Raw genomic sequence first — 20,875 nt, 5'->3', positions numbered from 1 at the left:
TCGGCAGCAGTTCTGCAGAAAAGGACCTAGGGGTTACAGTGGACGAGAAGCTGGATATGAGTCAACAATGTGCCCTTGTTGCCAAGAAGGCCAATGGCATTTTGGGATGTATAAGTAGAGGCATTGCCAGCAGATCGAGTGACGTGATCGTTCCCCTCTATTCGAAACTGGTGAGTCCTCATCTGGAGAACTGTGTCCAGTTTTGGGCCCCACACTACAAGAAGGATGTGGAAAAATTGGAAAGAGTCCAGCAGAGGGCAACAAAAATGATTAGGGGTCTGGAACACATGAGTTCTGAGGAGAGGCTGAGGGAACTGGGGATGTTTAGTCTACGAAAGAGAAGAATGAGGGGGGATTTGATAGCTGCTTTCAACTGCGTGAAAGGGGGTTCCAAAGAGGATGGCTCTAGACTGTTCTCAGCGGTAGCAGATGACAGAACAAGGAGTAATGGTCTCAAGTTGCAGTGGGGGAGATTTAGGTTGGATATTAGGAAAAACTTTTTCACTAGGAGGGTGGTGAAACACTGGAATGTGTTACCTAAGGAGGTGGTGGAATCTCCTTCCTTAGAGGTTTTTAAGGTCAGGCTTGACAAAGCCCTGGCTGGGATGATTTAATTGGGGATCGGTCCTACTTTGAGCAGGGGGTTGGACTAGATGACCTCCTGAGGTCCCTTCCAACCCTGATATTCTATGATTCTGTGAAAGCACCTGTGAATTCTGAGTCTCCACTGACCAAGGACAACATCGGTGTGTGTTAATGAGGCTGTTAAGAATGCTGGAGACACAACACAGTTCATGCGAACAAACATGGCCGTGGCCTCCTACTGTCTATTTAGGCAAGAGATGCCGCACGCTACAAACTGGAGGCCAGTGTTAAGTGCGTTGTCACTTGTTCATCCTGAAGTTGAACACTGGTTCCAAACAAGACCGGCAAATGCTCACTACCGTTCTGCAAGAAACTCAGCTGACTGGCTAGAAGCATGTGGTGCAACAGTGAAAGACTCCACAGTTAAAAAAGTGAAGAACGCTCTCACCACATTCAAAAAATGTGCATACATGGCTGATGAATGCACCGATGCAAATGGGCATCAAGTATTAAGTCATTTTGTTCGTTATCTTGATGTCAGTGATCGGCCAGTAGATCCATTTCTAGATGGTCAAGTTATAGAAGACACATCGGCTGCATCTGTGACAACCCACGTCTTAGAAGAGTTAAATGCTTGTCATTTGGACCCCAGACAGATGGCTGCTTGTGCATTTGATGGAGCTGCAAACTTCTCTGGAAGACATGGTGGAGTACAAGCTTTGCGCAGAGAAACGTGTAACCCTGATCTCCCCTATACACACTGCAGAGGCCATCTATTTCAACCAACGCTAGTACAAGCTGCAGACTCTTCAAAAGACATTTAAAAAGCTATAAATTTAATATCTTCATTATATTCTTTTTTCAGCAAGAGTCCAAAAAGACTGAATATCTTGGAAAATATAGAAGATACACTGGGACTGAAATTCAAATTAGTCCAACCTGGGAAAACCCTCTGGTTTTCTCATGAGCAATCCTTGGCTGTTGTCTTAAAATTACTCCAGCTGTTATTACTGGCTTTGGAAAGTATCTACCAAGATGGGATGGATCAAAGTAGTGGGGCTGGTGGATTACTTTTGCTACTACGTTCAGAGAAGACTATTGCCATTCTCTCTCTTGTAAGTCTACTGTTGAAACCACTTGGGTCATTAAACAATGCCATCCAGGCATCTGCTACAACAGTAGTTGATCCAAATGTAGCTTCTATTGCTGGACAAAGATCTATCAGAGAGCTATCCATTGAAAAAGTACTGGAAGAAGCAAAGACTTCAGTACAGAAGTTGACTAATGAAGACATTTATATTGAATCCTTAAGTGAAGAGGACAAGAAGCGTTTGTTAAGACAAGTGAAAAAGTACACAGACTTGATTCTTAAAATCTACAACAGCAACTTCTAGATTCTACTCAACCTCTACGTAGCTTTTACAGATCCCTGTCCTATAAAACACCGACTGTTGACTGGAGTGAGGCACTACCAGCAATGGGGCTGCCATGTGCTCAGGGCAGAATAGAGAATTTGAACACAGAGTAGAATATCGTACGATGAATGAATGAATGAATGAATGAAGATTTGACTTCAACTTCTTTTTTATCCTCACTAGTGGCTCGACCCGGTCTTTGTGCTATGTTTCCTGGGATGAAAGAAGTAGGAATTCATCTCTTTCTACTCCCAGTCACAACAGCTACAGTTGAGCTTTCTTTTGCCTCACTGAATAGAATTTTGTGTTCTGAAAGAAGTCGCCTTCTGCCTGATCATGTGAATGAACTAATGAGCATATCAATTGAAGGACTGGAAGTACCGGACACACAAGAAGCCACCAAAGATGAACACACTGCATTCAAGAAGTTCATTAATAGAGTTGTGCAAAATTATAACAAGAAACCAAGAAGGATATAGAGGTAGTGCTTCATAGAAGGCTTGAGTAGCCAACTTTAATTTGTGTGATGGTTTTAAAACATGAGTTAAATCTAATAAAATAGTCATGAAACATTTTTCAGTTTTTACTATGGTGCCATACAGCCTACCTTCACCCTCACGGTCTCACCCCCTTATTGGCCCTCCCTCCCCCTCCCCGTAAATTTGAATACCCCCCTAATTTCAATTCCTGGGGAAAACACTGCACTAGGGTACTGGATTACTAGCTCCTTATGCTCTATAATAGGGCAGATTGCTCCTTTGAGGGCCTGGAGGTGGGGACAGGGAGCAACCAGCTCTGTTATGGAGGGAAGCTGCTCAGGCAGATGCTGGGAATCAGCTAACCCAACTGAACAGCACCTAGGGCTTGGGTCTGATTCCTAGCTTGAGGCTATAAATGAGGGCCCAGGTCCCTGAGGGAGGCAGGGCCCAGGAGAGAGCTGAGAGTACACTCTCTTGGGGCTGTATTCGAAGGCTCTGGAGGGTGAACCCCGCCTGAACTGCGGAAGGTCCTGCCCCTTTAGCTACTGGAGGCTAGCTGGCCTCAGCCCAGAGCACAACCATTGCTTTCGTTATTACTCCATGCTTCCTTTCTGTTGGTACAGTGAAGAATAAACAGAGCCCTGAGGAAAGGGCTACAAATGGAACTGAGTGCGGCTGACTAACCCAGGCTGCTACTCAGAGCCACCAGCTGCCACGCACCAATCTCTAATGTGTAGTAGAGAGAAAAACTGTGTGATCATGGGGGACTTTAATCTGAGAAACATACAACTGGAAGTCTCATGCTGCCAGTACTAAAACAATCCTGGAATTTCTGAACATTACAGAAGACAGTTTCCTAACTCAAAAAGTATTGCATCCAACATGGCGGAATTATATATTAGATCTCATCTTGATAAAGAGGAACTGATCACAGAACTATTAGGTAATGGTAGCTTAGGTACAAGTGGTCATAGTATGGTCACATTTAAAATGTGCATATAGAATATAGTCCAGACCAGTAATTATATATATATAATGCTTTAAAAGAGCCAGTTTCACAAAGCTGAAAACAGTTATGAGCCAAATCAGCTGGGAGGAAGAATTTAATTGGAAAAACTTGAATGATAATTGGGACTTGTTTAAAAACACTTTACTAGATGCCTGAAAAGCCACAATCGAGGAAGAAGGCCATATTGTTTAAAAAAACAACATGGTTTACAGGGGAAGTGAAGGCAGCTATAAATAACAAAAAATGATAGATCACAAATAGAAGAAAGAGGAAGCTGATAATAATCAATATAAATCAGAAGCTAGGAACTGTAGAAAATTGATAAGGGAGAAATCTGTGGCTAGCAGAGTTAAGGAAAATAAGGAGATTTTTTAAAGTATAGTAGGAACAAAAAGAATCCTGACAGTGGTATCGGTCCCTCCCCAGATGGAAATGGTAGAAATATCAGTAACAATGCAGAAAAGGCAGAAGTGTTCAACAAATATTTCTGTTCAGTATTTGGAAAAAACAGATGATATAGTCTCATTATAAGGTGATAACTCTCTTTGGATTTGTACAAGTGGAACATCACCAACAGTGCTGCCTAGTGAGCAGGAATGGGTGTGGCAGGTCACCTCCCAGTTGCAAATATCATCCTGTCCTTCAGTGCCCCTTCAAGGGTTTCCAGTCCTTCCCTTTAGTACGAGGACTTTGGAGGGTCTGGGCCCTCGAACAGTCAGGGTCTTCTCCAGCTGGGTTCTTCCCCAAGAAGAAGACTCTTGTTGTTGTCATGTCTTTTTGGAATGGGTAGGGGAGCACAGGCCTGCCCTCTCCACCGGGCTCCAGTCCAGGGCCCAATGGTGGTCAGCTTCCCTCTGCATCTTGGGGTGCTAATCAGCCCCCTCCCCCAACCACTTCCTACACAAGTCTCCTTTTCCCCACTGTATAAATCAAAAAGTCTCAAGTAAAGACTCTGACCTGCACAATCAGTCCTCTGCCTCTTTTTTGTAGGTTTGCTCAAGTCTCTGGCAATGAGCTCTTGGGCTGTACTTCTCCCAAGAACTCAGAGCAGCTGTCTGCTCCCTTCCATTGCCTGCCTCCTTCTGAGCTGCTCTGCTTCCCGTTTCAAGCCCCTCCTCCAGCTTGTGCAGGCTTTGCAGGTGTGGTTGTGCGGGGATGCCTGGGCCCAGAGGTGTTCCTTAACACCTTGCTCTTCAGTGTGAGGTTTGAACGCGTCATCATACCATTCCACTAGTATCTCACGTGGGTGTTAAACAGCAGCTACTAAAGTTAGACATTTTAAAATCAGCAGGTCCGGACAACTTGCACCCAAAAGTTATAAAAGAGCTGGCGTAGGAGCTCACTGGATCATTAATATTGATTTTCAATAAGTCTTGGAACACTGGGGAAGTTCCAGAAGACACAAAGAAAGCCAATGTTGTGCCAATATCTAAAAAGGGTAAATGGGATGACCCAGATAATTATAAGCCTGTCAGTCTGACATTGATCCCAGGCAAGATAATGGAATGGTTGATATGAGACTTGAGTAATAAACAATTAAAATAGGATAACATAATTACAGTAATATCAATCAACATGTGTTTATGGAAAATAGATCCTGTCAAACTAATATGATTTTTTTAATGAGATTACATGTTTGGTTGATAAAGGTAATAGTGTTGGTGTAATATACTTAGACTTCTGTAAGTTGTTTGTCTTGGTACCACACAACATTTTGATTAAAACTCTAGAACAGCATAAAATTTAGCTCACATTAAATTGATTTAAAACTGTCTGATAGATCTCAAAATGTAATTATTGACAGAGAATCATTATTGAATGGTTGTGTTTCTAATGGGATCCTGCAGGGATTGGCTCTTGGCCCTACACTATTTAACATTTTTATTAATGACCTGGAAAAAAACAAAATCAGCACTGATGAAGTTTGCAGATGACACAAAAATTGAGAGAGTGGTAAATAATGAAGAGGACAGGTCACTGATATAGCATGAGCTGCATTGCTTGGTAACCTGGGCACAATCAAACAACATGTGTTTTAATATGGCTAAATGTAAATGTATCCATCTAGAAACAAAGAACTCAGGCCAGACTTATGGGTGGGGTGAGGGGAGCGGACTCTGTCCTGGGAAGCAGTGGTACTAAAAAATACTTGGGGGTTGTGGTGGATAGTCAGTTGAACATGAGCTCCCAGTGTGACACTGTGGCAAAAACGGCTAATGTGATCCTTGGATTCATAAACAAGGGAATCTTTGAGTAGGATAGAGAGGTTATGACACTAAACTGGGAGGAGAGGTAGATACACTGGAGGGTAGGGATAGGATACAGAGGGACCTAGACAAATTGGAGGATTGGGCCAAAAGAAATCTGATGAGGTTCAACAAGGACAAGTGCAGAGTCCTGCACTTAGGACGGAAGAATCCCACCGCTACACCGCTACAGACTAGGGACCGAATGGCTCCGCAGCAGTTCTGCAGAAAAGAACCTAGGGGTTACAGTGGACAAGAAGCTGGATATGAGTCAACTGTGTGCCCTTGTTGCCAAGAAGGCCAAAATGCCATTTTGGGATGTATAAGTAGATCAAGGGACGTGATCGTTCCCCTATATTCGAGATTGGTGAGGCCTCATCTGGAGTACTGTGTCCAGTTTTGGGTCCCACACTACAAGAAGGATGTGGAAAAATTGGAAATTTTCCAGCAGAGGGCAACAAAAATGATTAGGGGACTGGAACACATGACTTATGAGGAGAGGCTGAGGGAACTGGGATTGTTTAGTCTGCGGAAGAGAAGAATGAGGGGGGATTTGATAGCTGCTTTCAACTACCTGAAAGGGGGGGGGTCCAAAGAGGATGGCTCTAGGCTGTTCTCAGTGGTAGCAGATGACAGAACAAGGAGTAATGGTCTCAAGTTGCAGTGGGGGAGATTTAGGTTGGATATTAGGAAAAACTTTTTCACTATGAGGGTGGTGAAACACTGGAATGTGTTACCTAGGGAGGTGGTGTAATCTCCTTCCTTAGAAGTTTTTAAGGTCAGGCTTGACAAAGCCCTGGCTGGGATGATTTAATTGGGGATCGGTCCTGCTTTGAGCAGGGGATTGAACTAGAGTACCTCCTGAGGTCCCTTCCAACCCTGATATTCTGTGATTCTAAGGATGTACATAAATTGTAGACAGTTCAGAAAAGATCCATAGGAACGATTAGAAAACCTGCCTTAGAGTGATAGACTCAAGATGCTTGATCTATTTTGCTGAATCAAGAGAAGGTTAAAGGGGGACTTGATCACAGGCTATAAGTACTGACATGGGGAGCCCAGATTGAAGAAAGAGCTCTCAAGCTAGCAGAGAAAGGTAGAACATAATCCAATGGCTGGAAGTTGAAGCTAGACAAATTCACACTGGAAATAAGATACACATTTTTAACAGGGAGGGGAATTAACCCTTGGAACAATTTACCAAGGGTTGTGATGAATTCTGCATCCCTGACCATTTTTAAATCGTGATTGGCTGTTTTTCTAAAAGATCTGCTCCAGGAATTATTTTGAGGAAAGTTGTGCTATACAGGAGGTCATGCAGTCATAGGCCTTAAGGCCAGAACTGACCACCAGATCATCTAGTCTGACTTCCTCTATATCAAAAGCCACCAGCACCGCCCGCACACTAAACTCTATAACTAAAATTAGGCCAAAGTATTACAGCCCTGAGGAGACTCAACTAGTACGTTCCACTGGCAGATAATAGGAAGGACCAAGGTGCACCAGTGCCTAAGGCCCCCACAATGGCAGACAAATGATTAAAAAAGTGAGATACACCCAAATAATCCTGGCATGTGACTCACTCAGAGGAAGGCAAAGGCCAAGGCAAAGGAAAAAACAATCAAAAACAAAAATCCAAGGTCACTGCCAATCTGACCTGGAGAAAAATTCCTTCCTGACCCTATATATGGTGATCAGTTAGACTCTGAGCGTGTGGGCAAGAACCAGCCAGTCAAGCACTTGAGAGACAGAATACGTCAACCCAGCTCACCTAGTGTCCCATCTCCAACCATCCTGGAGGATGCTTCAGAAGAAGGGGATAGCAAAACCCTCCCATAATACATTGGGGTGGGGGAATCCCTTCTTTACCCCTACGAGTGGATTGCTTGATGAGCTGGATGCATGCAAACAATATGTGTTTTAATACAGCCAGCTGTACATCTAGGAGCAAAGAATGCAGGCCGCATTTACAGGGTGGGGGACTCTATCCTGGGAAGCAGTGACTCTGAAAAAGATTTGGGGCTCATGATGGATAAGCAGCTGAACATGAGCTTTCAGGGCAATGCTGTGGCCAAAAGGGCTTGATCCATGGCTATCAAATGGGTGTAGAGTTTGTGTTCCCTTTGTATTTGGCACTGGTATGGCCACTGCTGGACTACTGTGTCCAGACCTCAATTCAAGAAGGATGCTGATAAACTGGAGAGGGTTCAGAGAAGAGCCATGAGAATGATTGAAGGGTTAGAACACCTGCCTTACAGTCATAGACTCCAGGAGCTCAATTTATTTAGCTTAACAAAGAGAAGGTTAAGGGGTGACTTGATCACAGTTTATAGACTTCTACATAGGGACAGTGCATAACTCCTGTGGGCTGGCCTCTGTAGCTCCTGCTCTAGCCATCATGAGGGCGTTAGATGACTTTGGAGTGAGCCTGTAATTCTCTGGCTTGGACCTCAGTGAGGAAGAGCTTCTGAGGCTCCTAGACTCCATTAGGGCAGGAATGGAGCCTTCTCCTCTGAGCCCCGGCTTTCATCCCCTTCTTCCTCCTTGCACTGATTTGTCCAAGTGTGGACCGCTGTGGACCGCTCCTCTACCTGTGGGTGGATGGACTGCTTTGCCAGTGGTGCCTTGTAGATATGCCTCTCCTCTGTAATTCTCAGGCTCTGGCGCCATGGTGACATATCTGGCTTATGCCCAGGTCACAGGGTGTGTGTGGTCGTGCAAGTGACTTCAGAGTGTCCTGAAGCGTAATGAAAATCTCAGAAGTAACGGCAGCTCAGTCACAAGTGTGTATCCAAGGATAAAGTGGGAGTGAGTAAACTGCCAGGACCATGATACACGTTGTCCCATGTCCTTAGGGAGGAGCTCCACTGCAAATAAGCTGTGTATGTGGGACAGTGGACACTCCTCTTGGGTGGGGCAGTGAAGGGCAGCAGGGGAGGAAATGTCCAGTGCTGATAGTATTGGGGAAAAGAGGTGGCTCAGAAAATTTAAATGGGGGCTGGCACCTTTAACCAGGGCACCATACAGCTGGCACCTGAGGAAAGGGGGAGGCTGCATGAAGAGGCTGGCTGCCTCACCGACTGGGGACAGTAGGGCTTTCCCAGCTGCAGGTGACTCCGGAAGAGGCGCTTGGACTTTGGAGGCTAGGTGCTGTACGGAGGGTGCTCACACTGAGATTGAGAGGAGGTGGGGGTGTATCTCGCTGGGGAGCTCCCAGGTTGAATCAGATGTCTCATGGGAGGCCAATGTCCCATATGGAGGACTATGGGGCTGAGCATAGGAGGTAAATGATGGCTTGGCCGCCTGCAGTAAGGCCGCCTCCTGTGTCTGCTGTTCAATATTATACCCAGCATGTGCCATCTCCTCTTGGCCCATATCATAGAATCATAGAATCATAGAATATAAGGGTTGGAAGGGACCCCAGAAGGTCATCTAGTCCAACCCCCTGCTCGAAGCAGGACCAATTCCCAGTTAAATCATCCCAGCCAGGGCTTTGTCAAGCCTGACCTTAAAAACCTCTAAGGAAGGAGATTCTACCATCTCCCTAGGTAACGCATTCCAGTGTTTCACCACCCTCTTAGTGAAAAAGTTTTTCCTAATATCCAATCTAAACCTCCCCCACTGCAACTTGAGACCATTACTCCTCGTTCTGTCATCTGCTACCATTGAGAACAGTCTAGAGCCATCCTCTTTGGAACCCCCTTTCAGGTAGTTGAAAGCAGCTATCAAATCCCCCCTCATTCTTCTCTTCTGCAGGCTAAACAATCCCAGCTCCCTCAGCCTCTCCTCATAAGTCATGTGTTCCAGACCCCTAATCATTTTTGTTGCCCTTCGCTGGACTCTCTCCAATTTATCCACATCCTTCTTGAAGTGTGGGGCCCAAAACTGGACACAGTACTCCAGATGAGGCCTCACCAATGTCGAATAGAGGGGAACGATCACGTCCCTCGATCTGCTTGCTGTGCCCCTACTTATACATCCCAAAATGCCATTGGCCTTCTTGGCAACAAGGGCACACTGCTGACTCATATCCAGCTTCTCGTCCACTGTTACCCCTAGGTCCTTTTCCGCAGAACTGCTGCCTAGCCATTCGGTCTCTAGTCTGTAGCTGTGCATTGGGTTCTTCCGTCCTAAGTGCAGGACCCTGCACTTATCCTTGAACCTCATCAGATTTCTTTTGGCCCAATCCTCCAATTTGTCTAGGTCCTTCTGTATCCTATCCCTCCCCTCCAGCGTATCTACCACTCCTCCCAGTTTAGTATCATCCGCAAATTTGCTGAGAGTGCAATCCACACCATCCTCCAGATCATTTATGAAGACATTGAAGAAAACCGGCCCCAGGACCGACCCTTGGGGCACTCCACTTGATACCGGCTGCCAACTAGACATGGAACCATTGATAACTACCCGTTGAGCCCGACAATCTAGCCAGCTTTCTACCCACCTTATAGTGCAGGGTAACAAGCCTGGATAGGGGGGGAATCAGTAGATGTGGTATATCTTGACTTTAGTAAGGCTTTTGATACTGTCTCGCATGACCTTCTCATAAACAAACTAGGGAAATACAACCTAGATGGAGCTACTATAAGGTGGATGCATAACTAGTTGGAAAATCATTCCCAGAGAGTAGTTATCAGTGGTTCACAGTTATGCTGGAAGTGCATAACAAGTAGGATCCCGCAGGGATCGGTTCTGGGTCCAGTTCTGTTCAATATCTTTATCAATGATTTAGATAATGGCATAGAGAGTACACTTATAAAGTTTGCAGACGATACCAAGCTGGAAGGGGTTGCAAGTGCTTTGGAGGATAGGTTTCAAATTCAAAATTATCTGGACAAACTGGAGAAATGATCTGAAGTAAATAGGATGAAATTCAATAAGGACAAATGCAAAGTATTCCACTTGGGAAGGAACAATCAGTTGCACACATACAAAATGGGAAATGACTGTCTAGAAAGGAGTACTGCGGAAAATGATCTGGGGGTCATAGTGGATCACAAGCTAAATATGAGTCAACAGTGTAACGCTGTTGCAAAAAAAGCAAACATCATTCTGGGATGTATTAGCAGGAGTATTGTAAGCAAGACACGAGAAGTAATTCTTCTGCTCTACTCCGCGCTGATTAGGCCTCAACTGGAGTATTGTGTCCAGTTCTGGACGCCACATTTCAGGAAAGATGTGGACAAATTGGAGAAAGTCCACAGAAGAGCAACAAAAATTATTAAAGGTCTAGAAAACATGACCTATGAGGGAAGATTGAAAAAAACTGGGTTTGTTTAGTCTGGAGAAGAGAAGACTGAGAGGGGACATAACAGTTTTCAAGTACATAAAAGTTGTTACAAGGAGGAGGGAGAAAAATTGTTCTTCTTAACCTCTGAGGATAGGACAAGAAGCAATGGGCAATGGGCAATTGCAGCAAGGGCGGTTTAGGTTGGACATTAGGAAAAACTGTCTAACCGTCAGAGTGATTAAGCACTGGAATAAATTGCCTAGGGAGGTTGTGGAATCTTCATCATTGGGGATTTTTAAGAGGAGGTTGGACAAACACCTGTCAGGGATGGTATAGATAATACTTAGTCCTGCCTTGAGTGCAGGGGACTGGGCTAGATGACCTCTCAAGGTCCCTTCCAGTTCTATGATTCTATCACTCAGAGCTTCCCACCCACCCTGACCAAGGCCTGGTAGGAGCCCCTTTCCTCCGTCATCCTTTTCTTCATGATCAGCCAGGAGAGTGAGACTGTTTCAGAGTTGCCTTGCCCATTTGATCCCGAGTCTGGTGTTATTTGGTGTTTCCTCACACTCTTGTGATTCGTTGCATGTGCTCTGCGAGATTTACACTATGCAGAATGGCCACCACCTCCCTCTACTTTCAACAGGGATGAAGACAAACTGCCTCGGTCAATCTGGCCACACTTTTCCTACAGCCTTTGCATGCAGAAATGGGGCTGCCCAGAAGTCAAAATGGCCACCAACTCCCAGTGTTTTCAATGAGACTGAAGCCAGAGGTTAGGAGGGTGCCTGAGGAGTCCCCCTTGGAGATGCTGACACGGAGGTGCATAGAGTCTTTGATTATAAGGCCAGAAGCCACTGTGATCCTCTTGTCTGACTTCTTGCATAACACAGGCCATAGGACTTCCCTGAACTAATTCCTGTTTGAACTAGAGCATTATTGCTGTGCACTATGTTAAATGTTGATCCTGGTACATTCCGACTTACTTAAGGGTGGGAGACTCACAACCTAGAAGGAAAATTCAGATTTTTTTTAAAATCTCATGATCGTTAAGCCACTCTCGTGATTTTTGAATGTTTGGGATTGGTCCTATGGGCAATGATCTCTCCTCTGTCCAGTAGAGAAAGGAGTTGGGGCACTCGAGCCCTGATAATCTCACCAGCAGAGAGGTTGTGGAAACTGTCATTACTATTAATATTCTGTTGCAAACAAATGCCCTGTTTAATGAATTGTTCTTGGGTACAGCCAGCCTTTTTCCGTGAATCTTCCAGGCAGAGGGTGTTGTCTCCAGGACACAACTGTCATCTCCATACAGCGGTGTCCCCTCCACCTTTACTCCAGCTGCTGCCACTGCTGTTTGGATGGGGGATTCTGGGCTGAGGCCTGGGGCCCCTGTTGTCCCCTGAAACCTCCCATTTGCCCAATAGCCCATCTCTGGTTCTAACACAGGAACCTGCATATAATTTTTCTCCCTTTTCCTGATGGTGACAGTTACAGGGTTTACCTCCCATCCCATGTAACCTGCACCCAGGTCCAGCAAAGCTATAAGCCTTTATCAGTCTGATTCAGGTCCCTTCTGATGTATAAGACCAGGGTCTACCTAGCCCGATCTAAAGTTTGGGCACTACAAGTGCCAAGGCCCATAGTGACAGTAATGCACCTGGTGCCTCAAGCCCCTGGTGTTCCAAGGATTTCCCCAGACAGTTAGCTTTTGGTGTTACATTCCCACCCCTGCCAGGACCTGGAGGGCCAGGTGACCACCTATGTGCTGCTCTGCTGAGCTTGCTGTTTCAACCTCTGATTTGCTTGCAAAGCTATTGTCCCAGTGAGATGGCTTCACACCCTCTTCCTTGCTCCTCAGATATGGCAGAACCCAGCATCTGTACAGTCACTTCAGTTTATAGTTGGTCTCATGGAGGATAGGTCCAGCAATCTCTATTAGCCAAAACGGACAGGGATGTAACCCCATGATCTGTGTATCCCTATCCTCTGACTGCCAGAAGCTGGGAGTGGACAACAGGGGATGAATCACTGAATGATTGCTTGTTCCATTCATTCCCTCTGAAGCACCTGGCATTGGCCACTATGGGAAGACAGGACTGGGCTAGATGGACCATTGGTCTGATCCAGTGTGGCCATTCTTAGGTTCACATAGAGTCTCCCCAGGGAGTATCTGATCACCTGCCTAGAGTTGTGCCAGGATGGCTTCTAAGAGTCACTCATTTTTCTATGCAGTGTGAACTTTACGTGCCTTTTGAGGGAGGGTAAGATCTATCTGCATGCCTCTTCCTATCATGGCTAACCCCAAGGCTTTGCCCTGTGCTTACTGCGCATTTTACAGTGGTGCCCTTTTTTTAAACAGTGAGATAACAATTGGGGATAATTATCATGTTGTAAAATCCTAAGGGGAGACAAGCTGCTCATAGTGTTCACAAGGCAGCTGGGTGAGGTCAGAACTTTGCCCCCTGCCCATGGTTGACCTTGCCTGGTTTACCTCACAGTAACTCCACTGTGTGTGCACAGCAGGAGAGCTAATACACATCAATTTATCCTACGGTTAAACCCCCCTTTTTTTTCTCAGTGAAGTCATAACCTTAGTGTCCTCCCCTTACAGGGACTTTGGGAGCTCCAACGATGGGAGTGCAGGAGCTGCACCACACACCTTTCCCATGTCAGATGCCAAACTGTGGGGATATCTTTGAGGCATCGCACTTGGATTGTCCTCTCCTCCCTCCATATTCACTGGAGTTGTGGAGAAGGGACTGTGTTAACTTGAAATTGTGTGATATGAGATGGTGTTATAACTATTACGTGAAACTCTATGATGAAGTATGTTGTGGCTCCAAGAACATGGGCTACTGGGTGCCCAGAGATGTAGAAGCTGTGACTGGTGGAGGGCCACACTAGACAGCTGGTTTGGAGCTTTGGGGGCTGAACGTGAAGATTGTTGGGTGGCTCTGAAAGAGACAGGGAGCAGGTGAGCAGAGGGGGTGGATTGTGATCAGGAAGAGAAGCATGGCGGGGCTCCTATTGGATTAGGCTTTCCCTCCTGCAGTAACGTAGCAGGGTTACTGAACACTATTATGTATATTGTATTTATTGGGGTTAGTAGCTTTTCAAACCCAGGAGACCAAGGTGTAGTCAATCAGGTTTTGAAGAGATCTGCAAGGCCCTTGAAATAGTTAATACAGCCAGGATCACCCACTATTGACAGGGAAGTGTCCAGAGAGGAAGCGTAGAGAGATAGTGACCCGAGAGAGTGGTGTTGAAGAAGGTGTGCATCCAGGAATGGGAAGGTTGTGGCAGGAGCCCTGAAATTTCTCAGCAGAAGCCTGCAAATCTTCTCTGATGCCCTCAGAGCCCCTTCTTCCATCAGAGCTTCTTCAGTTGGTATTTGGAAAGAGTGGTAAGCTGGCCAACAGCTCACTTGCTGGTTAGGGGTTGATGACACAATGGTAACAATGCCAAAGTCCTGTCTACACTACAGCTTCCACTGTTGCTTCTGCCAGTGGAGATACACTGATGAATTACAGGTCCTCATTCTCAAGCTGTACATGAGGCCTGTCTGCTGTGGCAGGGAAGCAGCCATTCAGTCACAACACACAAGACTCACCATCCACAGTGGAAGTTGAAGTCTAAGCTCTGGTTTTGCTTTGCTGGCTCATGGAGCCCAAAACTACAGGATACCACGACATCTACATGGGAACAGCAGGACGGCTGCTCCCGAGTGAGAGTAACTCCCTCAGGCACCCAGTGTGGATGCAAAGATGCTGAGCCTGCACCAGTTCTGGCTACCCTGGTTCTTCCCCCTGCAACATCTTGGGCTGGGTTCCTCCAAATGTTGCCTCCCCAACCAGGAAATGAAGCACTTGTGGGGATGGCATGTGTTCTTCACTTACCAACGTAAACACTGTAATCGTAAAACTGTCCCTGTGAATCACTGGGCCACTTATTCCCATGGTGCACTGCTGGCTGGGCTGTAGTGAGAAAAGCAGAGCGGCACCAGACTGCAGCTGGAGATATAAGGGCTGTCCTTGGATCACACGTGTTACCTAGTGTCTTGACGCACCCCTTAGCTTTTCCTACGAGTGCTAGAAGCCTGCCACCACTACGCAGGTCCCACTTTCCACCCCTTCTCCTTGTTCCAGCCAGAAACTAAACCCATCCAGCGAGACTGATAAAACATCATTACAGTGAGTTGGGACTCGACAGGGCAAGAAGTCAGGGGGACAACAGCGAGAATGGCAATAGGCAGTTAAACAAGGGCCAAATCAAGAGAGTGGGTTTAACTGAGTCAAAGGAACAGGGAAAGAGAGTTAATTAAGTGTGCAGAGCAGTGATTGATTGACAAGAAGTACTGTTCAGTACATTACAATAAAATCAGCAGGAAATAAATAAAAAATACCAGCAATTCAGAAGGGTAACCAATGATGTAGGGAAGATCAGAAGATTTTAAACTAAGGCCCCAATCTTGCATTGAGCTACACATGGGGACCCCAGTAGCCAGGCAGCATTCCAGAGGAATCTGCCCACGTGGAGCTCCGTGCAGGATTGGGGCCATCTGATCAAAATCTCACACCAATAAAACTGAATCAGCGGTTGTGCTGATGGGCAGCTGAGCCAAGGAGCAACCGCGTGGTCTGGACAATGCAACGCACTAGAGACAGGGCAGCAAACAGCAAGAGCGTTAACAGGACAGGAGCAGAAAACCCGGGGGTGGGGGTGGGGGATGATTAAATACAGAAGAGTATACAGAGAATGTCAATGTTAGGCTGAGATAAGAGTCAGCTGGAAGAGCCAGTCGGGTGAGTGGGAGGCAGGGAGTCAATGCAGCAGACTTGGGTCCCGGTGACACGTGGCTGCTGGGAAAAGATGATAGAGGGCTCTGAAGCTCTGGTGAGGCTGGGTGCCACTGAGTAGGGCAGAGCGTGGAAGAAGGTGGCTGTGCGGGGGCACCGAGGCAGAACTGGTTGGCAGTGGGGCAAGAGGTAGGGTTGGCCCAATGCCTTCCCCTGGAGGTGCTGTTCCTGGTACTGCTGGGACTGGGGCCTGCCAGCCTCACCGTGTCTGCCTTCACTACAGAGTTAACTTGAGTTATCTGGGGCCCAGTGACTCCTCTCGAGTCAGCCGAGCTCGGCTGAGAACAGCCACGCTGCTGTACCCACACAGGCTCTGCGCTCCCTCGAGTATGGCACTATGGCTTCTGGACACACACGTTTCCCAGTGAGTAGTGGGAGAACTTGTCTGCCTTTCTGGGCACACTAGGGGAATCGTGGGAAGGCACTGGAGAACTAGTGATATGCAAGTGGCACAAACCACTACAGAGGGGTTGTGTTAGCAGCTGATGAGTTGTGCTCCAATTTTAGCCTATGCCCCCTCCTTGGGGTCACAGCACCACTGCACCCCACTTAAAGGTACTGTATGTGGATGGGACTCGAGTGAGGGACAAAATTGAGTTAAAAAAAGTTAATATGCAGAAAGACAAGCCCCTAGAGTGGCCCTCTCCTCACTAGTTCAAGCAGGAAGGAGAAAATCACTGCTGGGGCGGTTCTGGAATCAGGACACCTCAAAGGACTAAGGTGAAGTCCCAATTCACACCCCCCGGTGACCGTGAGGGGGATGGTTCTGTTAGTGGGCATGGGACTAGCTTCTCTCAGGGCCTGCTTCACGTTATTATACACACACGACCGGAGTGGAGCCCTCTGTTGGGAGGGTCTCACTTGTCCATGGCTGCAGCTCTGGCGTGGATTCTCAGGTGACGGGCCAAAGAGGATTTGTGACTGAAGCTCTTCCCACACTCGGTGCAGGGGAAGGGCCGTTCCCCAGTGTGGGAGCGCCGATGAACGGTGAGGTAAGCCAGGTACTTGAAGCTCTTCCCGCACTCAGCGCAGGGATAGGGCTTCTCCTGCGTGTGAGTCCTCTGGTGCATCGTCAGGTTGGAGAGCTGGCTGAAGCGCTTCCCACACTCGGCGCAGGGGTAGGGCCGCTCGCCAGTGTGGGAGCGCTGGTGCTTGTTGAGGTCCGAGGGGTTGGTGAAAGTTTTCCCACACTCGTCACAGGAGTAGGGTCTCTCCCCTGTGTGCAGCCTCTGGTGTGTAATGAGCGTGGAGAGGTGGCCGAAGTTCTTCCCACATTCGGCACAGAAATAGGGTTTCTCTCCCGTGTGGGTTCTCCGGTGCGTTTTGAGATGGGTCAGTCTGTTGAAACTCTTCCCACATTCAGGACAGGGATATGGTCTGTCTTTCCCATGGACTCTCCCATGGGCCGTGAGTGCCTGCTTCTCCCAGAACCTTTCCCCACAATCTCGACATTTATGGGGCTTCTCTGTCCTGTGAATGCTGTTCTGATTTTGAAGGTCCCCTGTGGTCCGAGGTCTCCCCGGTGCAGGAGGTTGGATTAGTCTCCTGAATCCACTCTCACATTCCCCTAGGGGATCTGACTCATTCCCCACTGGGCTCCTCTTCTGCCTCTTGCAGGCTCCTTCCTGCTCAGGTCTGTGGTTAATGCTCTCTCCTGAATCCTGCAGTGATACGCTGGGGGGCTGCAGGTTTTTAGGCCCTTCGCTGTGAGGCTGCTTCTCAGTCCTGCTCAGGATCCTGGCACCTGCTGGATGGAAGAGAGAATCCAGAGATTATTTCATCTCTCGTATTTCCAAGTGGAAGTGGGTGAGGCTCCTCACATCCTTCCACTGGAGAGACCCCCAAGGAAAGCCAAACAGTCAGCCATGCAGAAATATGGGGCTGTGGAGGGGCACAAGCAGGAAGCCCCACATCCCTTTCTCCTTCCTCTTTCCCCAGGGCCCACAATAGCTTTTCCTCAACTCCCAACATTTCCCTTTCCCTCTGCTCCAGCCCCTCAATTTCCCTCCAGGCTCCCCATCTCTCTTCCCTCTTCTCCAGACCATAGACCAGGGGTGGGCAAACTACGGCCCGTGGGCCAGATCCAGCCCGTCAGGCCTTTGGATCTGGCCCACGGGACTGCCACCCCCGTGGCGCCGCGGGCCCCTGGCCGCTCCCGGAAGCGGCCGGCACCATGTCCCTGCAGCCCCGGGGGAGGGCAGAGGGCTCCGTGTGCTGCCCTCGCCTGCAGGCACTGCTCCCCACAGCTCCCATTGGCTGGAAACGGGGAACCACAGCCAATGGGAGCGTCGGGGGAGGTACCGGCAGGCGAGGACAGTGTGAGGAGTCCTCTCCCCCCCCCACCCTCTAGGGGCCGCAGGGACGTGGTGCCAGCCGCTTCTGGAAGCGGTGCGGGGCCAGGGCAGGCAGGGAGCTGGCCTTAGCTCCGCTACCACCCCAGAGCCCACACCCAAACCCTCCTGCACCCCAACCCCTTGCCCTGAGCCCCCTCCTGCACCCCAACCCCCTGCCCTGAGCCCCCTCCTGCACCCTGCACTGCTCCTGTTCCCCAACCCCCTGCCCTGAGCCCCCTCCCACACCCCACACTCCCTCCCACACACCAACCCTTGCCCCAGCCCTACATTCATGGCCCTGCATGCAATTTGGCCCTTGGGCCAAAAAGTTTGCCCACCCCTGCCATAGACCTTTCTCTCTCTCACTGCTGTATCCCTCTCTCATTCAGGACTCAGCTCATTTGTTCTTTTGCTAATTGATTCCTCTGTCTCTTTGGTTCCTTTGCCCCACTCAACAGACCTGCTGTTTAGGTGACAATGATGTTCCCTACAGAAATCCACTTACAGGTTAGAGCCAGATAAAAAACAAACGGATAAAAATTTTTGCCAAAAAATTGTGAGGTTTCAAAGTGGCGTTTGGAAACAGACCCATTGTCTACTTTTGCGATTTTTTTTATTTTTCATTTATCGAAATGGTCGGCTTTATGTGGACAAAGCATTTAGATGCAATATTTTATTTACAAAATGGGATGAATAATTTTGTGAAAAATGTCATTAGTGTCAGCAATTATTTGCAAAAAGAGTTTGCTTTACAAAAATGTCCACTTTTCACCAAAAATTAAAAAAAAGTTTTTGTTAAAGAAATGTTGAGTACGGGTGGGACAGGACTCCTTAAAAGCCACCATCAAAACAAGGAAGCGAATCATGAGGGGTTCCTGTGTTAGAGCCAGTGAGGCAGGATGTTCAGTCTGGCCTCCAGGGGACGAAACCCACTGTGCTCTTCCTGAAAACGCATTGCAACTGCAGGCACTGCGGCAGGGGCTGGGCAGGGTACAAGCCTAGGACCGGCGAAGCCTGTTGGTCGTAACATGCCTGGCAAGGAGAATATTCTGCTCAGACAGCTTCTGCACAGAGCCCCGCAACTGGGTCACATGGTGGGAAACACATGTGAGCCCTCCCTATGCTACAGCTCCCACCATTGCTACCCCAGGGGGGTTGCCCCACTGACAGATTACAGCTGTGAGGGATTTCCAGACTAGTGCCAGGCTTGGGTCATGTTACTTTTGGGCTTCCCCAATAACATCCCTGGAGCTTCCTTCAGGCCTTTCCTGTGGAGATACTCCTCATTCTCACTCAGCCGGCCAGAACAGGGAGAAAATAAACCACAGCCCCTCTGCTGAGGGTCAGACCCCCCCATTCCCTTAACTCACTACCCAGAGGAGAGGAAGGGTCCATCCTGCCTCTGTCTCCCAGCTGAGTGCTGGGACTGAGGGAAGGAGGGAAGGAGGAGGGAAGGAGGAGGGAAGGAGCTTCCACCAGAGCTGGCCAGGATGCATGGAAAGCCCTGAATGACATGGGCCTAGCTCCTGCTAGGTAACACCACAGAATAGGACCCACACAAGGAGGGTTCACAACCGCACTGGTTACGGGGCCACCCAGCTCCCACAGTCCCATCCCCACTGCCTGGGCCACTTGTCACCTAAGAGACACCCACTGGCCACCCCAACCCCACACACAGCCTCCCACGTTCTCCAGGCAGCAATCCTGCTGGAGAGCGCCCACATGGCCTGAGCCAGCCACTCCCCTCTTCTCCCCACACACACTCTGAGCCCGAGGGACTCCCTTCTCCATTGTCCCCTCAGTGCCCCAGGGAAGACCCGCCCCAGGCCCCTTCAGGAGCTCGTTACCCATTTCTCGTCCAACTCGGGGCTCCTTTCCAGGGGCGCCTGGCAGCTCGTACTTCCTCAGTGCCACCTCCTCCGGTGATCCCCATGCGGGATGGGGCTGTGGTGGCTCCAGCTGGGGGCTCTGAGATTCCCATAATGCTTCAGGGGCATCCATCTCCTCTGGGGTCACGTCCTCGACCTTCACATGCACTGTGACCTGGGAACCAACCACATGGGTCACCGGGCAACCAGGGGCTGAGAGTCAGGGGGGGAAATCATACCTGAATAGTGCCCGTGGCAAAGGGTGCCCGCTCCTCAGGCAGAAGCTGCTTTGGCCAGCAGGGCCTGTACCTAATGGGAGAGGTAACCGGAAGAGGAGGCTGAGGCTATGCAGTATGAGCCTGGGAGGAGCTTGGACCTCAGGGAAAGGCAGGCTCCCCATGATGCTATCCAGCATCTCTGAGAGGAGCTGAAGGAAAGAAGCCAAACCCTGTCACGCAGGACCCTTTGGCAATTTCACTCGTACCCGCAGCTACTACCCCACTCACGTCCTGCGAGGTGAGGCAGCTAAGGAGACACGCGTACCCCAGGACATGATGGCTGAATGTGACACACAGAGGATGCTCAGGGCTGGGTCCCTAGGATCAGGCCATGCGACATTGCCTCCTAACAGCACACGCTGGATTCACATGGAGCCCCAGTCTGTTAACGAGGCTCCCTATCAGTTCAGGTGTTGGGAGAGGTCACTGCACTCTCCCAGCAGCTGCAGGTACTAGTGAAATTATTGCCCAAGGGTCCTGCATGACTCTGCATAAGGGTGGCAGTGACATTTATACCCAGAGAGAACGGCAGGGTGTGCAGAGCAGGGAACTGTGACATCCGCAATCCCAGTG

General features: G+C 48.6%; 1 protein-coding gene across 1 annotated transcript in view; it reads right to left on the bottom strand.

The window, feature by feature from the left end:
• LOC125628466 (uncharacterized) overlaps positions 1–20,875 on the bottom strand; it is a 66,142-nt gene that overhangs the window by 29,702 nt on the left and 15,565 nt on the right. The window contains 2 exon segments of the mRNA XM_075122306.1: positions 16,682–17,570; positions 20,004–20,199. Of these exon segments, the coding sequence (XP_074978407.1) occupies positions 16,682–17,570; positions 20,004–20,199 (1,085 nt within the window).

This window comes from Caretta caretta, chromosome 23 (assembly GCF_965140235.1).
Source record: "Caretta caretta isolate rCarCar2 chromosome 23, rCarCar1.hap1, whole genome shotgun sequence".
NCBI lineage: Eukaryota > Metazoa > Chordata > Testudines > Cheloniidae > Caretta > Caretta caretta.
Note: the sequence above shows the minus strand (reverse complement) of the source record. Positions and strands in the feature narration are given on the sequence as shown.